Source organism: Scatophagus argus, chromosome 16, assembly GCF_020382885.2.
Source record: "Scatophagus argus isolate fScaArg1 chromosome 16, fScaArg1.pri, whole genome shotgun sequence".
In the NCBI taxonomy this organism is placed as follows: Eukaryota; Metazoa; Chordata; class Actinopteri; family Scatophagidae; genus Scatophagus; species Scatophagus argus.
Window position 1 is genome coordinate 8,846,983 of NC_058508.1, and position 18,204 is coordinate 8,865,186.

The 18,204-nt window shown below is 41.7% G+C and overlaps 1 protein-coding gene across 5 annotated transcripts in view; it reads right to left on the bottom strand.

The window, feature by feature from the left end:
• Positions 1-18,204, bottom strand: part of grin2aa (glutamate receptor, ionotropic, N-methyl D-aspartate 2A, a) — a 136,467-nt gene that overhangs the window by 30,825 nt on the left and 87,438 nt on the right. For all 5 annotated transcript variants that reach the window (XM_046415933.1, XM_046415929.1, XM_046415930.1 and 2 more), the window contains 3 exons: positions 17,430-17,858; positions 10,567-10,681; positions 2,756-2,958 (listed from right to left, as the gene is read on the bottom strand). In XM_046415933.1, coding sequence (XP_046271889.1) covers positions 2,756-2,958; positions 10,567-10,681; positions 17,430-17,858 — 747 coding nt within the window. The remainder of the gene's footprint in view (positions 1-2,755; positions 2,959-10,566; positions 10,682-17,429; positions 17,859-18,204) is intronic.

An 18,204-nucleotide genomic window follows, 5' to 3' on the forward strand; every position in this document is an offset into this window, starting at 1 on the left:
TCTCTTTTGATTCTGCTTGTTAAATGTACTTGAATGTACCCCTGAGCAAATATCACTGTGGGACTTTTTCACCTTTAAGTCCAGGTCATTCTATTCAGAAATGACATCAGAAGACTTGAAAAATATGCTCCTTCTCTCCATATCGCTCTGTCTCTCTAGAGAAGGAGGTTTGTGACGGTGCTGCATCTGCAAGCCTTATGCCATCTGGGTATATGAATTTGAGAGCAGGAGGGTTCTGACTCTAATCACACACACATGCACTCGCACGATGCACACGCACAAGCACACAAGACTGCACATTTACTTTCAGCCACCTGGGACTCTCATTTAACTTTTAGATGTGTGATAATTAGGAGAGGACAACCTCGTCCTTTAGTTTAACAGCAACCTGGACACAAACTTGATGAAAAGCAAAAAAACTCCACACATTTCACTCTGCATTTACCTTCAGAGCTCACACTCTGTCGCTTTGGAGGATTTCTGTGTCTCGGAAACACATTAGCAAATACTTGCCTCCAGTGTAAACCTCACTAGTCGCCAATAATCCGTCAAACAAATTTCAACTCAAGTGGAATTGTTCCCTGACTTCAAACTGGAAAGAAATATACTTTTTATGATCTGACAGATTCACATGAGAGAGAAAAGGTTGATTTGAAAAAGCCAGACGATGATCTGGATCTGTCAACAGCTGTGAATCACTTTTTGTGAAATAGTTATAGCCAGATATATCTGTAGCAGCTGCTAAAGCTAATTTAGAATGAAACAAAAGAGCTAATTTACATTTAAATTTCACTTGAAATATGTGTAAAAAAATCTAAATTATTCCTTACTACAAAATAAAGACTTTAAAGGCAACACTGACACTCCTCCTGCAATGCAGCATTTATTTGTCTAGCCCTTCAAGCCCAACATATTTTTAAGCTAGCCCATGGCTTCCAATTAATCACACACACTCAATGGCGATGAGTAAAAAAGTAATGTTAATACATCTATTAAGACATAATGGGATGATGGAAAAAGAAACTTGCAGAGAAGGACAATGAGACATTGTGGCTTGTGGTTCTGCTTTCATATGTGTGACTTCAAAAGCATTCAGTAACTTCAATGAGTTCAAATTAAATCACAGGCTGCAAAGAAGTAAAAGGAGAAGTCATACCCAATTTGTAAGATGCATTAGGCAAATTCACACCAGGCAGTCCCAGTAATTCAGGAAAAAAAAATGTGTGTGATATGGAAATTTCATGCCTGGCTCCTTTAAGCAATAATATTATACATTTTTCATGATGTTGAAATGATAATAAAAATGTAGTAATGTTTCTGTGATGTGTGACAATATGATAAAGTGGTACACAGAGATGGTGCGAAGTCTCTGCAGGGAATGAGATCAGTGACAACAATAACAGAAACAAGGACAGCTAAGTCAAGTTTGTGGCAGGTTTTGACTGAGCAAACATATAGGCCAGAGCTGTAATAGCTGCATTCATGAACACAATGTACCCATTTAGGCCGGCCATAGTACAGTGCAGGCAGTGAAAGCATGTGACGTTATGGAGGCTGTTTGTGAAGTTGCCAAGCCTACTTGATATAGAAACACTACAGGGCCCGAGGGGTCTCCAGAGAGGCCGAAGTGGGTACGTGTGTGTTAGTGCGAGTATGGCTTGTTCTTAGGCCCAGCCTGGATGAGTGAATTTGTGGTTCTGCATGCATGGATAGTCCTCCATCCCCCGATCATTCCTCTCTCTGCCTCTTTCCTTCCCTCCATCTATCCCTCTCTCTCTCCAAATGGACACCACGGATGCTTGAGTGGGAATTAGACTGTGGGAGGAAGGAATGCACTCGAATGCAATGGCCTGTGAGTGAGTGGACATGTGGCAACAGAAAGTGTACATGAGCCTGTGTGTGTGTGTGTGTGTGTTTCTGTTGCTCCTTGGAGATGCTTTATCCTCTGCCCTACTTCACAGTGATTCTGGGGGAAAATCTCTGTTAGCCTCTTCCCTGGGACCCTATTACCACTTAATCAGCTCTGTTCGTGTGTGTGTGTGTGTGTCTTTGTGTGTAGTATTAGATAGTAACTTGCATGTATGTATGTAGCTGTGGCAAGTGTGTAAGTGCCAATCTTATTGTCAGTATATTCTTGAGTGTGTATGTGTGTATACTTCAGGGGCATAATATAGCAGCAGGCCAGCAGTATTTGGGCAAGCAGAAGAGGGAAAATTGGTAAGGAAGTAAATTGCTGAGACATATGGAGGAGCTGCTGAACAAGTCGAGCCAAAACCAAGTCCCAACGCTGAATTTCAAGTCCTAAACCAGTCATAATGTGCTCTCTCTTCATGTGTGCTCTACCAAATGCAAGCCACTGTAATCGACTGTAATTTATCTTTGTTTGTAATTTTCTGCCTCTGAATGCACCTTGAGATTCCTGCCCATGTGTGTGGATCAACCACTGACACAGACAGCAGGGGAAAGCTGATCTGCCATATTTTGGCATCTTTCATGTGCACATAAATAACACCAAAACACAGTAGAACATAGTTTTGTTTTTGTTTTTGTTTTTTTAAGTGACTAAGTTGAAGCGTAGTCTTTGTGACTCCAGTCTGACTTGAGTCAAAGTCAGGTGAAAGTCACGTTATATTAAAACCAGCAAAGTTAGATATTTTCCTATATTTGTATTAAAATGTTTACTGGAACAAACAGAAATATTGGGTGCTTTGCAAAGAGGAGAACAGTACTGTGCTAGCTAGACAGGGAGACTTACTCTTTGACATGCTTCCTGCAGGGCACGGAGTTCCTCATGCAGGTACCGGTGAGCCTCTCTACGTCCTCCACGATAACAAAAGGTTTCTCCTCTAAAGTGACGATGGACAGGTGGTTGTCATCCAGCTCAGCGTCACCAAAGGAGTTGAAGCGCGGCCACACCGGGTACTTAAGTGTCAGGCTCCGGTTGTCCAGTTTCCCCATCTAGACGTGAAAGAAATGAGGATAACAAAAACGAGATTATACATAAGTCAAGCCTAACAAGATTGTTAAATCAGTACAAATTAGGATTCAAGGAGCTTTATTGTCATTTCACACATGTAGAAACATGAGGTGGAACGAAATTAGTTAATTTGCGAGCAGGGTGGAAGCCATCATCTGCCTGATTCTAGCACTGGCTGATGCTGTCTTTAGACTTCACATTAAAAACACAGTGTCTGTAACTGCCCAATCTCATGGCCATGGGCAGACAGGAAGTGGGTGCAGTGGGAAAAAATATGTCCAGTGATCATAACATGGCAAGAACACCACATTGAGGAATGCAGTGTGCTACTTTTGTTTACCTGGTAATTTACCTGCTGCAATCTCTTGCCTACAACTCAAAGCAGAAAGGAAATGGAGATGATTATGAACACAGACGCATATGACGTTTGCTTATCATCAACATCATGACATACGTTGCTTTTCTGGCACAGAAACACACAAAACACTATTCATGTTTGCAGACGATAATAAACGTAACGGTGTGTACAACATAACAGATTAAATTCCCGGCGTGTGGGGACGCATGATAAAGTGCACAGCAAGGGATATGCAGTATGGCTATGAACGCAAACATAAATGAGAAGCGGGGGGGGAGTGTGGCAGTGTGATAGTGCTGTGACGCTGTTAATAATTCAGAAAGTTTTCAGAGCTGTGATGTCACAGATTCCCCTATGGATGCTGTTCACCTACCCACATCTGTCTGTAGGCTAAATGTACGTGTGTGTGAGCATATGAGCGTGCGTGTGTGCAAATGATGTTTACGCATGTTTGTGTTAGATGGGAAAGGCGAAAAGAAGGACAGAGACAACAGCAGGCAGCAAGACTTTGCTCCACTCTCAATTATTAATGTAACAGGAGCCAGAAAACAGCAAAACCTTGCTCTCACTTTTCCTTCCACTTCAAAAGTTTTTCTCCCCCCCCCCCACTCTCTCTCTCTCTCTCTCTCTCTCTCTCAAACTCATGGAGCAACACCGTTGCAGCCTGCAGAGGAAAGTTTGATGTGTGTTTCCCACTCATTAACACATATGTGTGCATAAATGTGTGGGTGTCTCAGCTAGTAACAAATGGAGAAAACAGACTAAGACATTAAAAGTGTTTGTTTTTTGTGTGTGAACTCATTCAAATGTTTAAATTTAAAAAAAAGGAAAGAAAGAAATAAGCACACACTGTGCACACATGATGGTTTCATGCTGATCTGTCACCCCTTTGACCCTGCAATCATACAGGACAATGGCTGTTCCCCTCATACATTTGACACACACACACACACACACACACACGCATGTTGTTGCTCAGCCTGCATGCCTGGCTAAGTCATTAATAGGCAAGCAGAGAGGAGGAAGTGAAATTAGCATTTTAATTGTTTTGCTTTGAGTGGTTTTCTATCCTCTGACAGGGATTAGAGTCTTTTCTCCGCTCTTAGTCTGCACCACTGTCAACAGCTCACTCTGCTGTTGGGGGGCATGTGGGCGAATTCCTGTGTGTCACCTTCATTCCCCAGTGATTGGCCACATTTGACTATCTGTCTTACCACAGCTGATTTACATTTCACAAGTAAGTGAGTGAGTGCATGTATGTACATACACACACACACACACACACACACACACACACACACACACACACACACACACAGAAGAAGTAAGACAGGACCTGTGTCACAGAAATGAAAGGAATCTCAAAAACAAACAAAACACAAAAACACAGATGAGCCGGAGAAGAAAAGAACAGAGGAATGTGGATTCAAAAGATTTGGGCTGTACTGCACAGTTTGGAATCATCTTCTGGTCTCCATATGTACCCTAAAGCAGCACTTACCAGGTGTGTGTGCTATGATAATATTTAGTACACACCGCATGGATGTTTCACCTATGTTAACAGTGTGTCTAATTTATTTCTTGGTGAAAGTGGGGAAAAAATTACTTCCACAGTGTCATTTTTTTCCAGTGGGTCACATATGATGCAAAGTGCTGTACTCACTGCTGATCCTACGACCGGTTTTACCACTTGTTGCACCTTGAAGTATCAGTACAACAGTACTGTAATGTACACATGATAAACCCGAAAACAGACATGCATCAATATTAATGAATCAATAAACCTGAAAGAGAGATAAATGTTCCAGTTAGAAGATGATATGAAAGTGAGGGAAAGGAGGAGGAGGGGGAGGGAAGAATAAGCTGACTTCAGCAGCTGATTTCCTGTCCTCCTACTCTCGTTTTCCTTCTTCCTCGCTGCCCCTGCTTCATTCTAATTAAAGAAAGAGGGGTTATAAATTAATGCTCAGAGGGGAAAGAGGATTCTCTGTATCGACCGGCCAGGCAGCAGAATGTCGAATTTCCCCGCATGAAACACCAGAGCTGACTTCTCCTGGTCAGTATGTAGATTGGGTGGATGTTGTGCTCTTGTCTGACTAAATTCTCATTGGTTGGACAGTCACTGGTGTTACTTTAATAAGGAGATAAGCGCTTTTTTAATTCATTAGCTCTGCTCTCACCGGAGCTCTCTTTGGCTGTCAGTGGCAGTAGCCTTCAGTGTTGGACGGCTATTGGGCCAATGAGAGAGCACTGTGGGCGTTACGCTGAGCGATACTACAGAGTAGTGACAGATAGAAGCTGTTTTCTCATATGAACAGGACTTACTCTTTCACACACATGAAATAAATCAGTTGGTTGAAAAAAAGGAAGTCGACCAAGATTTTCCTTGGTGGACTAAAGGCCTAGATATTAAACACATACAATACATAGAACTTAGTGCGTGTGTGTGTGTATATATGTGTGCCTGTGACATTGAGGTGAGTGTGGTGATGGAGATGGCGTGTGGGGAGTATACCATGGCGAGTGGGCCCTATAACATCCCAATCATACGTCCCAATCACCAATCGAGAGCCACATGAAAATGAGATGACACTTGGGCTGGAAGAACCGCGTTTTCACGTTCTACTTTCTCTGAAAATGCTGTGCATTTGATTCATATACTTGTCCCTTTATTATGTTCTTTCTCTATGTGCTCTCTATTTTCCTCTTGATAGCAACTCATTTTCCTCTCTTTATCTTTATTTTGAAAGGCCTTACTCTTTGTATGTTTTGCTCTCCATTTTATCTATTTCACACTGTCTTCCTTCTCTTTCTCTCATTCTGTGTGTAAGAGCTATACAGACACAGACACACACACACACACACACACAATCAAGGGCTGCAATCAACCACTACCCCAACAAGTGAGAGAGAATGATAAAAAAAACCAAAACAGAATGACAGACGAACAGGGGACAGTGCCCCTACACTGAGCACCTTCTCTGTGCCAGTCTCAGCGGGAGAGTTATCGCTGTGCCACATTGCATTATGGGAGAATGAGTTCCTAATAGTGTGGAGAAAGTCATTCAGTCATAAAACAGTATCTGTCACTCCTGTCAGACAAAATTATGTCAGGAAAATGGATTCTGCTGTACCTCTGCTTGCTCTGGTTATGTGTGTGAATGTGTGTGCGCCTGCCTGCATGTGTGTGTGTGTGTGTGTGTGTGTGTGTGTGAAAACAAGGACAGGGAGGAAAAGGACGACCAATTGGAAGAGCAAGAAAAACTGCATCCATGTATTTAAAGACCTTTCCTTCAAGTGGAGCGATTTTATCAAGATAAAAGTGAAGCCTGGTTTGAAAATGGATGTGTGTGTGTGTGTGTGTGTGTGTTTGGGGGCTCATTTGAAAGACTGTGTGATCGCATGTGAGTCTTTGTGTGTATCCGCTCTCCATATTGTGATTCTCCAAGCACAAATCTCATGCTGTCTGTAATAATTATTTTGTGAACTGGATGCTAACACTGCAGCAGCTCCTGAAGCAATTTACACACTCCATGTACTCAGCAGGAATATAACACAACATTGTGGTTCTGATCGGTAAATACACTACACTATACTGGAACTTTATATGCAACGAGAAAATTCATCATCAGCTCTACCACACCACTGATCGTAAAGCCGTGCATTTCCTCAAAGCTGCAACAACCTACTATTATTATTGTTATTATTTTATTACTTCACTGCTATATATTTGCTTTTGGAGTCTCTTATTCTTTCTCCTAACCACCAATTTTTGTTTCATGTTGGTCGATTAATCAAGCATTTTGATCCAGACAAGATTAATTACAATGAAATTTTGTCCAAACGATCATAGTTCTACATCTACAAGTTGGACTGGAATCAATCAGACATAAAAGGTTACCAATGATCCTTATGATACACTGAAATTCAAATTTGTGATTTTGCAAAAACTGTCTCCACAAGTACTGCATAGATGGCCATGCACATGATCAGGACATGAATGCACACATTCATGTCCTTAAAGAAAGAAAGAAAGAAAACTAATCCCTTCACTTCGCCTAAACACCATCATCAGTACATTTTCATTTTGCTCAGTACTTGAAGAACTAGTGACAGTCCCATCAGCCACAGTGTCCTTTGTCTCTATTGGAAATTAACATATTAGCGCAGTAAACTATAATGTGAACAAGGTAAGCAATATAACAGCTTAAAATTAGCACGTTAGCATCAATTTGAACATGTCAGATTGCTTGTGGTAGCATTCAGCTCAAAACACTGCTGTGCCTAAATGGCTGGCTGGAGACTTTTAAGTCTTATTAAAACATAAATGAGTGACTACAAAAAGTTCGAAAAAAGATTCAAGTTCCATGTTCATCTTAAAAACTGGAGATGGAAATAATTTGTTTGTGTGTGTGCGCGCACACCCTTTTTTTTCTCAAAGTAAAGCCAGCTTCTTCAAACTGTTCAATAAGACACCATTATTGAACTCATTTATCGCTTCTCCTGGATGCAGCATCATTATAACAAATTAGTGCTTTGGGATACAGAGAGCCACTAAAAAAGCTTAGAATGCACCGTCTTTCTTTGTACAAACTGATGCATGATAAGGAGTATGGCACTCCTGGTAGGGCTGCATCCAAATGAGTTGCTATTCTTTCTTCACTATCTGCTCAGTTCTTACAGCAGCCTATTTTTTCCTGGATGAAGCCTCTGATCCAGTCAGAAACACTTTTTGAAAATCTTTTTGAAAAAAATCTGTCATTCTGGCTGGTAATTATGTAATCTTCAAAAAAAAAAAAGAAAGAAAGAAAAAAAGCAACATTCACATCTAAACAAACAGGTGAGTCAATTTCAAAGCGGTTCTTCCCTAAAGTCAAAAATATACCATTTAACCAACTGTGTGTGTGTGTGTGTGTGTGTGTGTGTTGCAGAGAACAGCAGGTGTGGATGCTTTGAAAACCTGTCTGTTAAACACCTGCACCGGGTTAAAATAAGAGAGAAAAAACATGCACAGGCTGCTGTTGGCTCCGCTTCACCTCTCTCTTTCTCTCTCCATCTCTCTTTCTCGTGCTCATTTGCTCTCGCTATCTCGGCCCATCTGTCTCCATCGTTCGCTCGTCTCACTATCGCTCCATATAGCCCTGCTCTCCCTGTCTCTCCCTCCTGTGCCTCTAGGGGACACATTTCATATTTTTAGTGCATATCCATATTTTAGCGCAGTTACTGAATTTTTATCTCTTGATCATCATGGAAGTCTGTGTGTCTGTGTGTGTGTGTGTGTGTGTGTCTGATTTCTAGTGCATGGGTGGGATGGTTGCACCAGAGGGAGAGGGAGAGGGGGGGAGAGAGAGAGAGAAAGAGAAGCTCCCAATTATGTTTCCACTTTGGGTCTCCGAGTCTCTCTTGCCTTCAGTCTCTTTCTCTGCACCACAGTGAAGTGGTACTGATCAATTTCACAGGCTCTCTGTTTACAACACACTCTACCTCCCATCAGCACATCAACAAAGGGTCTTTTGTGTGTGTGTGTGTGTGTGTGGGTTTGTGTGTGTCAGTAAGAAATATGAAAAAGCTAGTCTCAAAGATTGGGTGGAGACCGTGCGGATTGCGGCAAACTAAACCGCATACTGTAACACGTACACTCGTGTGCACACACACACACACATGCACGCACACACACATATGACCCTGCCACCCCAATAACGGAGGTCTCAGTTTTTGATTAACTGTGGTTTGAGGTGCTATCAGAGACCACAACAGCAAACACAGCTAAAGACGGACAGAGAGTGCACAGATTATCTGGATGTGGGGGGAGAAGGGAAGGAGAGAGGAATGAAAGGAAAAAAGAAAGGAAGAGTAGAAGGATGGAAGCAGGAAGTTGAAGTGAAGAGGAAGGGGATGAAGGTTGAAGGTGGAGAAGAGAAGGAAAGAGGAAAAAGAGAGAAGGGGGGAGTCAGCATGGGAGAGGGACAGGAAAGAAAAGACAAAAAGACACCATCATCATCTATCTCGCTTTTTTCCTTATCCAAATCCTTCCTTCAGCCACACCTCTCTATTTTTCCATCATTGTCTCACACTTTTCCTCTCGGCCTCACCCTCTCACAGCTATGAGCTATTGGGGGCATTAAATATGAGGTATTTAAGCCTGTATGGAGCAGCCAGATGTAGGTATAAAGATACATGGCTGCCATTTAAAGCCCATTACAACGGCGAGAATACGCTGCCATTTACAGCAGCCATTCATTATGGAAGCTTTCTCAAATTTACCAGTTAAAGAAATCCATACGCATGCCAGTAAATGAGCTCATTGATCAACTAAGTTTTTTTATGACGAAACAGAAGTAGAATTTTCACTACTGTGTTTAGCGCTCATTGCTGGTTTGATGTTGGAAGCACATTTCAGGGAGGTCACTTGTCAGTCAAACACTGTAGGTGGCACCGTGATGTCTTTGTCAGGCGGTGCACTTTCATGTGTTCAGCCGCCATGGTTATCACTGCTAACTAGTCAGAAACTGAGCAAACCACCTTTAATATGATGAAATAATGATAATATCAGTCAGTAGAAGGGAAAGCTAGGAAACATATCTGTATTAGAATCGGTCCAAGGCACACAGGTCAACAAATCGCCAATACAGGGTCATCACAGATACTACATTGGTATTGGTGTGTATGTTACCATATACACAGAAGGAAACCAGGAATGTTTACCGTAATGTAATTATAATGACACTGATCATAAAAAAGAAACATACAATAAACTAATAAACTCAAGCAACATAAACACAGAACCAAACACAAGCAAGAGCCACAGGACTGTAGCTATGTTTTACATCATACACACTAAAGGCTCCCCATCTAATTTAAGAAATTATTGTCCAGCCACCAATCTAACTCCATTAAATCTCCTCAGTATTTAAGCAATACCCAATTTCACATTTATTTACTGAGCTGTTCAGTTCTGTTTTCTTTATTTTCATCCATCTAAGTGATGTGATCCATCTAAGCCTTTTCTTCATTGAGTGTGTGTGGCAGAAAATACAAACTCTTTTTTATTTAATTCAACTGATTGTTTTTAGTCATAAGAGATTAGAATAAAAAAAAGGTTAAAATATATAAAACGCAAACATGTGTGGAATAAATCTTAAAAATTCTCAGAAATATTATGGCAGACATGAGCGTCGTTGCTACAGCCCACTTTTACACACTGATACACATACACACATTTAGATCCTACCTTCTCCCACTCTCTGTCCTTGTTGAGAACAATGACCACCAGCTTTGGGTTTTCCTGGTAGCCATCTTCTGTGAATGACAGGTCTCTGCCATCCCATGTCACATTCATCATGTACCTGAGAGAGAGAGAGTGGAGAAATGGGGTGAAAAGAAATAAATGGAGGTGAGGAAGAGAAACAGAGAAAAAGTGAAATTACATTAGCATGACAAAAAGTTAAATTACAATCTTCTAGCAATACCCTAAAATATTCATGCGAGCTCTTTTGTACTGAAAGTCAAAATGTAATGGGAAGGAAAGAATCTTCCTTAAATCTTACAAAAAAATGTGTGGCATAACCTGAAAGCAGGGAAACATTTGATTGTTACTGTTGTCAGTAAGGTGATGCAGTGGTGTGTACATGAGAAACAGGAACAACTGGCTGCTTATAGCTCCAGAAAGTAAAAAAAAAAAACAGAAGAAAGAAGAAAGTGTCAGTGGATTGTACCTAAAGCTATAGTATACCCATATTAACACCACACACACACACACACAGTAATGAGTGACCCATATGGCAGGTCACATTAGCCAAGATGGAGGGCAGTGGGAAGATATTCTTGGGTCTACACAGTCTCCACATTAATCATGGCTGTCCTTGCCCACTCTGTCTCCCTCACTCCTTCTGTCAGCGGTCATGTACAACAAGGGAGGTAGACAGCTCCTCTTTTCTTCCTTCTCTACTCCCATTCTGGGGCTGGTGTGACAGGACAAACTTCTAAATGGTTCACGTCCCCACACCCCCTGTGATGTGTCTTTGAAAAGCCCCAGTGGAGCGTCGCGGGTGAGGCGTTTCATGCTGCGCAGGACCTTGTGCAGGTGAATGCTGCAGTGTGTGAAGGTGAGGCACAAGTCGACACACTGAATGCTATTGTAAGATAAATATTTTCTGATTTTCTTCAAGATGTTGACCAGCACGACCTGCCCAATGAAACCGTTCCTGTTAATTTACAGATGACAGGTTGAGTCAACCATTTTATTATTTAAGATGTTATATAGAGACACTGACATGTCACGCACACCAACAGTGTAGTTTGATTATAAATGGCGACGAAGATAACAGAGGAAAAGGCTGTGTGACGTGTCTTTGTTCAGAGACCTTTTGTGATACCTTCATGTCCCTTTAAAATGTCGCTGGTCTCACACACACACAAACACACACAGAGCCATTCAATGCTCAGATGAAATCAGGAAGAGATAAGGGGATCGAGTGGGTTTTCTGATTAAAATAATCTGACTGGCCCACAAGCAACCAGGTGAGTAGTATTAAGCCATTTGATTGGACATGGGATGCAGTGCTGAACCCAATTATGTGCAACTACAGCTATTGTCAGTTTACTTCATAATGTTCTTACCTTTGTTGCTCATTTGGAGGTTCAGGTTTTCATAAAACTTTGTCTAGTGCAACTTTTCCACACAGGCTAAATGAAAAACAGGCATCTCCATGAAAAAAGCCAATTTGATAGTTATATAAATGATATAATTATTGTTAAATATAACTGCCATAAACCATTTATGTGAAAACCAAAAACAAAAGGAGTCCAACAGACGTGCAGATTGTGTTTGTGTCTGCAGGCAAGTTTGGGCCAACAACCACCAGACAGGTGGACCTGACAGGACGTTGCTAGGATACGGACACAGACTGGAGAGTACACGCTGTAAAATGACCCTAAACACAACCCTGAATGAGCATCCTTCTACACACACACACACACACACACAGACACAGAACTCAGGCAATTACTTTGCCCACCTCACCAATTCTCCACCTAATGTTTCCTCTCCTTGTATCACTCAGATCATAGTAAAGTGATCCAATTTTCTCTCACTTTCCAGCCTCCATTATATCGGTAATCTTTCTATTCATTAGCTGGGGGAGAAGAGAAGATGCAGTGGTGGGGAGACGCAGCACCCGAAAAAGTGAGGGAGAGTATAAAATAAGAGACTGAGGGAAAGAGCAGAAGTATGACGAGAGAAGAAGAGGACTAAGCCTTGACCGAGTTGGGATAAAAATATCTTTGGTGTTATTTGGGGAGGGTATATTTACTGCATCAGGAAAATGAGAGCACACACACACACAGATTACAGCAGCCAGGGCCAAACCCAAGCCCAAACACTCTCCATTTGTTAACCCTCCACTACTGAGCAATAGAAATTAATAATGTTATTTATGGGAAAAAAATGACATTCCTGAGTAGACTGGACATGTTTTTCCACAGACCAGTCTCCACAACAGCTATCTTGTCTGGTAACAAAACTGTGTCCTGTGTTTTTGGCACAAAAAAGGACAGAATATCTCAAGTGCTCACTCATTCTGAGCTGCCCCGGATCTCCCAGCGTTTATACAGGTCTTACTTCGAGGTAAGAACTCTTGAGATAGCACATTACTGTCTCAAGGGGTTTGCTACAGGAACAAGAGCCTCCACAAAGACAGTAAGACAAACTGTATAATGTGTGTGTGCGCGAGTGTGTGTGTGTGTGTGTTAAAGATAGAGACGTTTGTCCTTCGTCAAGACAAGGACCAGTCAAAGCGATGATGTATATTCTCAGCCCTCATGATCTACAAACTGCAACAGTACGCACACACACAAGCACACACATACACACACTGCGCTTGTGAGTCAAAGAGAGGCGATGTCTGAAAAAAAAAAAAGATGGAAGCTGCTATCAGTGCTGATTTAGGTCTTTTAAGATGACCCGGAGGTGGATAGTTACTTGAAAACACTCAGCCTCAGGTGGCACGTGTTAAGTGTGGCTTGAAAGATGGCTGTACAAGGTGAAGTAGATGCTAGCTTAGCAGCGTCTCTGCCCCTCCTGTTGTCCCTAGTGTGTGGGCGAACATTATGTTTGTGTAGGTTTTTTTTTTTTGTTTTGTTTTGTTTTTTTTTTTTGCCTGTGTGAGCTTGGGCAGCACAAGATTAATGCTAACGATTACATTTTGTCTTTTCTGTGCTTGCAGTCGTACCATAAACGCATCCAACACATGTCCAAGCAGCAACTTCAGCAGGATTGCTTTTGCTGCACTAAATAGGATGCTTGTGTTTTGGCTCGAGATCCTTTACACTGGAGCTGAGTTCAAATATCATGGTTTTTCGGGGATTCCTGCACAACACCAGAGGACCTTTCTTAGTCATCCTTTCCTCTGATGAAAAATCAACAAACCTGGTGTACTATAGGATTTGTAGTAATTTACATTGCAAGTGAGGGTTCATTTACTGCATCTCTGAGATCCACCACACTGGCTGTCAATCATACACTACTCAATAAGCACAATACTGACTGAGCGATCACCCTCAACCTACTGTGCAATGAACTGCTGCTCAAACAGTCTTATAGAAAATGCACACACACCAATGGCTAGGGGACACCTCAAGGTAAGGTGCCAGGAACTTGAACTACAATTACCTCATTGTTTTCGAACGAAAAAGTAGAGAAGTGTTTGATTTTACCTTGCAATCACATTTTGACTCTGAAATGAGGGCTTTTGAATACTCTCACACACGTGTGCCATTTAAGTTCACACGTTGAACTGATTTGAAAATGTGGTTCAGTCCCTCTCACACACAGACTGTTACCTGCAACGCAAACTAAATCTGGACCTGACAGTAAAGATCTGAGGGGTAAAATGACTTACTGATATTCACACTTACACTCACACTCACACTGAGTACATGTTATGTATTAGCAGCTCTGGCTATTAAAGTCTGTAAGATGCAGTTTTCCTTTCTTCATCTTCCTCTCACTTTCTATCTTTGTAACATATTGATGTACCTCCAAACCTTAAAACTTCAGAGGAACAAAGTATGACCTCCAACAGTAGTTTATTTCACATGAAGCCCTGTCTGCAGGTAACAGGATAGGAATATTATTCTTTGTGAGATCATATTTGTCACAAGTTGCAGGAGAAGTGTAAACAGAAATGCACATGTAGCACACATATCCACACGGACAGAGTTAAGCAAATATGTAGCCATGTGATCGGTGGGGTGACATGTGGAGTCGCTGAACTGAAATATCTTTTCTTACTCTTGGTAAACATGGCAAATACTTATGCAGTTTTGTACAGTATATACACAATTATATATATTATATACACAATTCTCATTCGTAATGTGCGGTGTATGTATTCGTCTCTCCACAGCTCACATGACAACTGGCCTCAGGACTCAGCATGAGTGTGTGTTTATGTGTGTACATGCTTTTCCTGAGTTCTGACCCTCATATATCAAGGCTAGAGACTGAAATTACCTGTCAGAACGAACTACTTCCACCACGCCTTTTACTCACACACACACACACAAAGAAAAGGAAAAAAAGACACGCTGATAAATAAGTGCTAAAGTCTGTTAAGGTACACTGTTCACCACAGCAAGGTGAGTGGTACACTGTAAATCCGTCATGACAGAACATTCTCTTCAGGGGGGGATATTTCTCTTGTTTCTAACATGCACACACACGCACAAAGACACACACCAACAGTATATTTTATATGGAGCACAAGTTGTCACTTGGTCCGACTGCTGCACCAGCCAGCGCTCTTAGTTGGTCATTTGTCTCCTGTTTTTATTTAATTTTATTTTTCGATTACGCTGCAAAACATATTCATCTTGGATGTGTCAGCGCGGATTTCCCATTACAGCTGTCACAGGCAAAGTGAGGGTGGTAAACCTTCACTGTAAGCACACAGTGCACGTTACTTGTCACTAGAACTACAGACTTTTCTATGACTTGAGAGCAATCTATTCATATTACTCTCATCAAAATATTTTTCCCTATTGTTTTAGCTCACGTAAAGATAAAAACAGCACCCAGTGTAAATCCTAATGCTGTCACAAATCACATTTGAGTTTGAGAGCAAGCAAACACATTAATGCCAACTGTTGGATGTCCCTAAGATAAGAGAAAAGAAGACCAAATCAAATACTGTGACTCTGTGTACATACTGCAGTAAGTCACACTGGTGCTGTACATTTGTACATACAGCCCATCTGCCAGCTTGTGTGTGTGTGCGTGTGTGTGCGTGTCATGTCCTCCCACTTCCCCTGACAGTCGTTGATGGTCTAACAACACACGCTGGCGCATCGCCCCGACCTCGCCTTGACCAATCCTGTTTCTCTTGTCCTGGCCCTGAAGCCCTATTGGCTGAGCTCTCTCACCCACAACAAAGCCATCTGTGGCTACTCATCACCTGGGTAACAACCTGAGGCAGCAGAGCATGCTGGGAACAAAGTCAGTTGGCTCTGGATATTTGGTAAATCTCTTCAGTGTACGTGTACCTGACAAAGCCAGAGTTGTACTGAAATTGGCATTTAAGGAGTTGACATTAAATAATCACAATTTATGAGTGGTCATAAATGATGCCGATCATTTACAATAAATCTTCTGTTAACTCAGTGACTACTGACGTTTCAGGATTTCTAAACAGGCAGATTTTGCCCAGTAAGTGCTATAATCTGCCAGGCCCTCTTTACTACCCACTGAGCAAAATGCACCGGATTTGATTTCTGCACAATCCACATTAAAGTTGGAAATGTGGAGGGACTGAAGCATTTTCAGTGCTGTTGAGAATTTGGTAGAGGATCAGGTAGAAAGATGAGCAGCCTTTGATGAAGCATCAGCCACATGAGCCCGATTCTGGTCAATTTAGTTGACCAATCATATGAAAGCGTTTCAGGCCTGTAAAAATGAATGGACAGCTGCTGTAAGGTGGCATCAGAAGAAAACGTCAGACTTCAGTCTCCATTTACCAAAGTATTATTAGTTTAGCAGAGGAAATAACTAAATAACCTGGACTTATTATTATCTAACATTACACAAAAGCATAAACACACAAGAACTGTAAATATTTCATTGTTCCTTTTTTTATCATATGTTTCGCTCCCTCTTTCTTTTCCTTCTTTATTTTGCTTTCAGACTCATATCCTTTTCTGAGATATTGTCACCTGACTCTAAAGTTAATATTATGGAACCTCAATACCCATAAAATCCCCAGTATTACAAACTGCAGATTGTTAAATACCACACATCCATATTTTGTGTCATAATCATCTTCTATCTTCTTCATATATATATATATATATATACTCAAGATTTGTAATTTCACACATCATCATTGGGAGAATATAAAAAACAATGTTGGGATGTAAACACAGGTTGTGTGCATCTCTCTCTCTTCTGCCAGATGGAAAGCCAGACAGAGCTGGCAAGACCTGCAACATCTCCCACCGGCTGCTGGGGAGTGAGCGCATGATGAGAAGGAGAGCAGAAGAGAGTGAATGGGAAATGCAGGAATAAAGGAGAAGAGGAACGGAACAGAAGGACTCATCAAGGAGCTCTTCAATTTTGGAGAGCACTCATTTGTAGCGGCTTCCCGCTGTTACCCCAGTCTCAATGTCTTCCCTTCTCGGTTCCTTCACTAAAATCACGCCTAAAATCACATTGAGCTTCATTCCCCTCTTTCTCTGTCTGACTCCTACACTTTGTCTCTTCTTCAGCGCCAACTCTGAATCCCTTGGTCTTTTATCCAGTAATTGCATCTTTCTTCAGTCTCAATCCTTAACGTAGACTTGGTGGAAACTTGGTGGAAGTCTCTAATTACTGAGGACAAGGGTGAAAACACCCCCCCAAGGAAAAAAAACAGCAAACACCCACACACACACAAATTTCTATGTGCATTAACACAGCTACCCTCTTGATGTTGTAAAAATGCAATCTTTTATTATTCTGTTTTTCATGTTTTTATTTAGATACACATGCAGCTTGCTGTATTTCTTGCTGATCATTATAAATGTGCCAAAACAAAGGTATCCATGCACTCCTTCTTTACTTACTTATGTAACGCACTGGGTGGCAGCTTGGTTGTCTTTTCCATCTGGCCGTAGCAAGACGTCTTGGCTTCAGGGATGTCACCATACTCCTCCAACATGGCTGCTGCCGCTGACGTTATGATCCCCAGACCATCCCGAACTCGTGCCTCCAGCGGGTAGTCCCAGTCGTCATATGACACCGAAATCATTCCAGGCGGAAACTCGTCAGGCGTTATTTCCGGGTTCCCAGTGGTGAGTGATGGCACAATCCAGATGTATCCAAATCCGGTGAGGCCCAGAGAGCGAGCCTCCTCCAGGATGTAGACCGCCTCATCCTTGGAGCAGTAAAGCAGGACCACTGGGGATTGGACCTTCTTGAGCATGATCTGAGACCGGCTGTCTTCTTCAACTGCATCCAGAATGATGATATTCTGCAGGTCCCAGCCCACAAAACTAAAGCAAGGATAACGAGGACAAGAGTGAAATGGTAATATTTAACTAATAGACTATTAACTCTGCTCAGGTCCTGGCAAGGGCAGTTATAATTATCCATTATAATTAATATCATTGTTAAGTGCGACATGAATGCTAATGGTAAAGAGGTGCTTATTGTCAAGGGAAACACATTAGAGCTAAATGGGATGCACATGCTAAAACAAGTCCTGTATAATGGTGCTCAGCAGGTTGCAGCCCGCAGAACTAAAGGACACGGAGAACACACACTGGCCTGTGGTCAGTGTGCTAATTGGTGACAATTATCAGAAAATAGTGCAGTACTGCTATCAACATGGAATCTTTT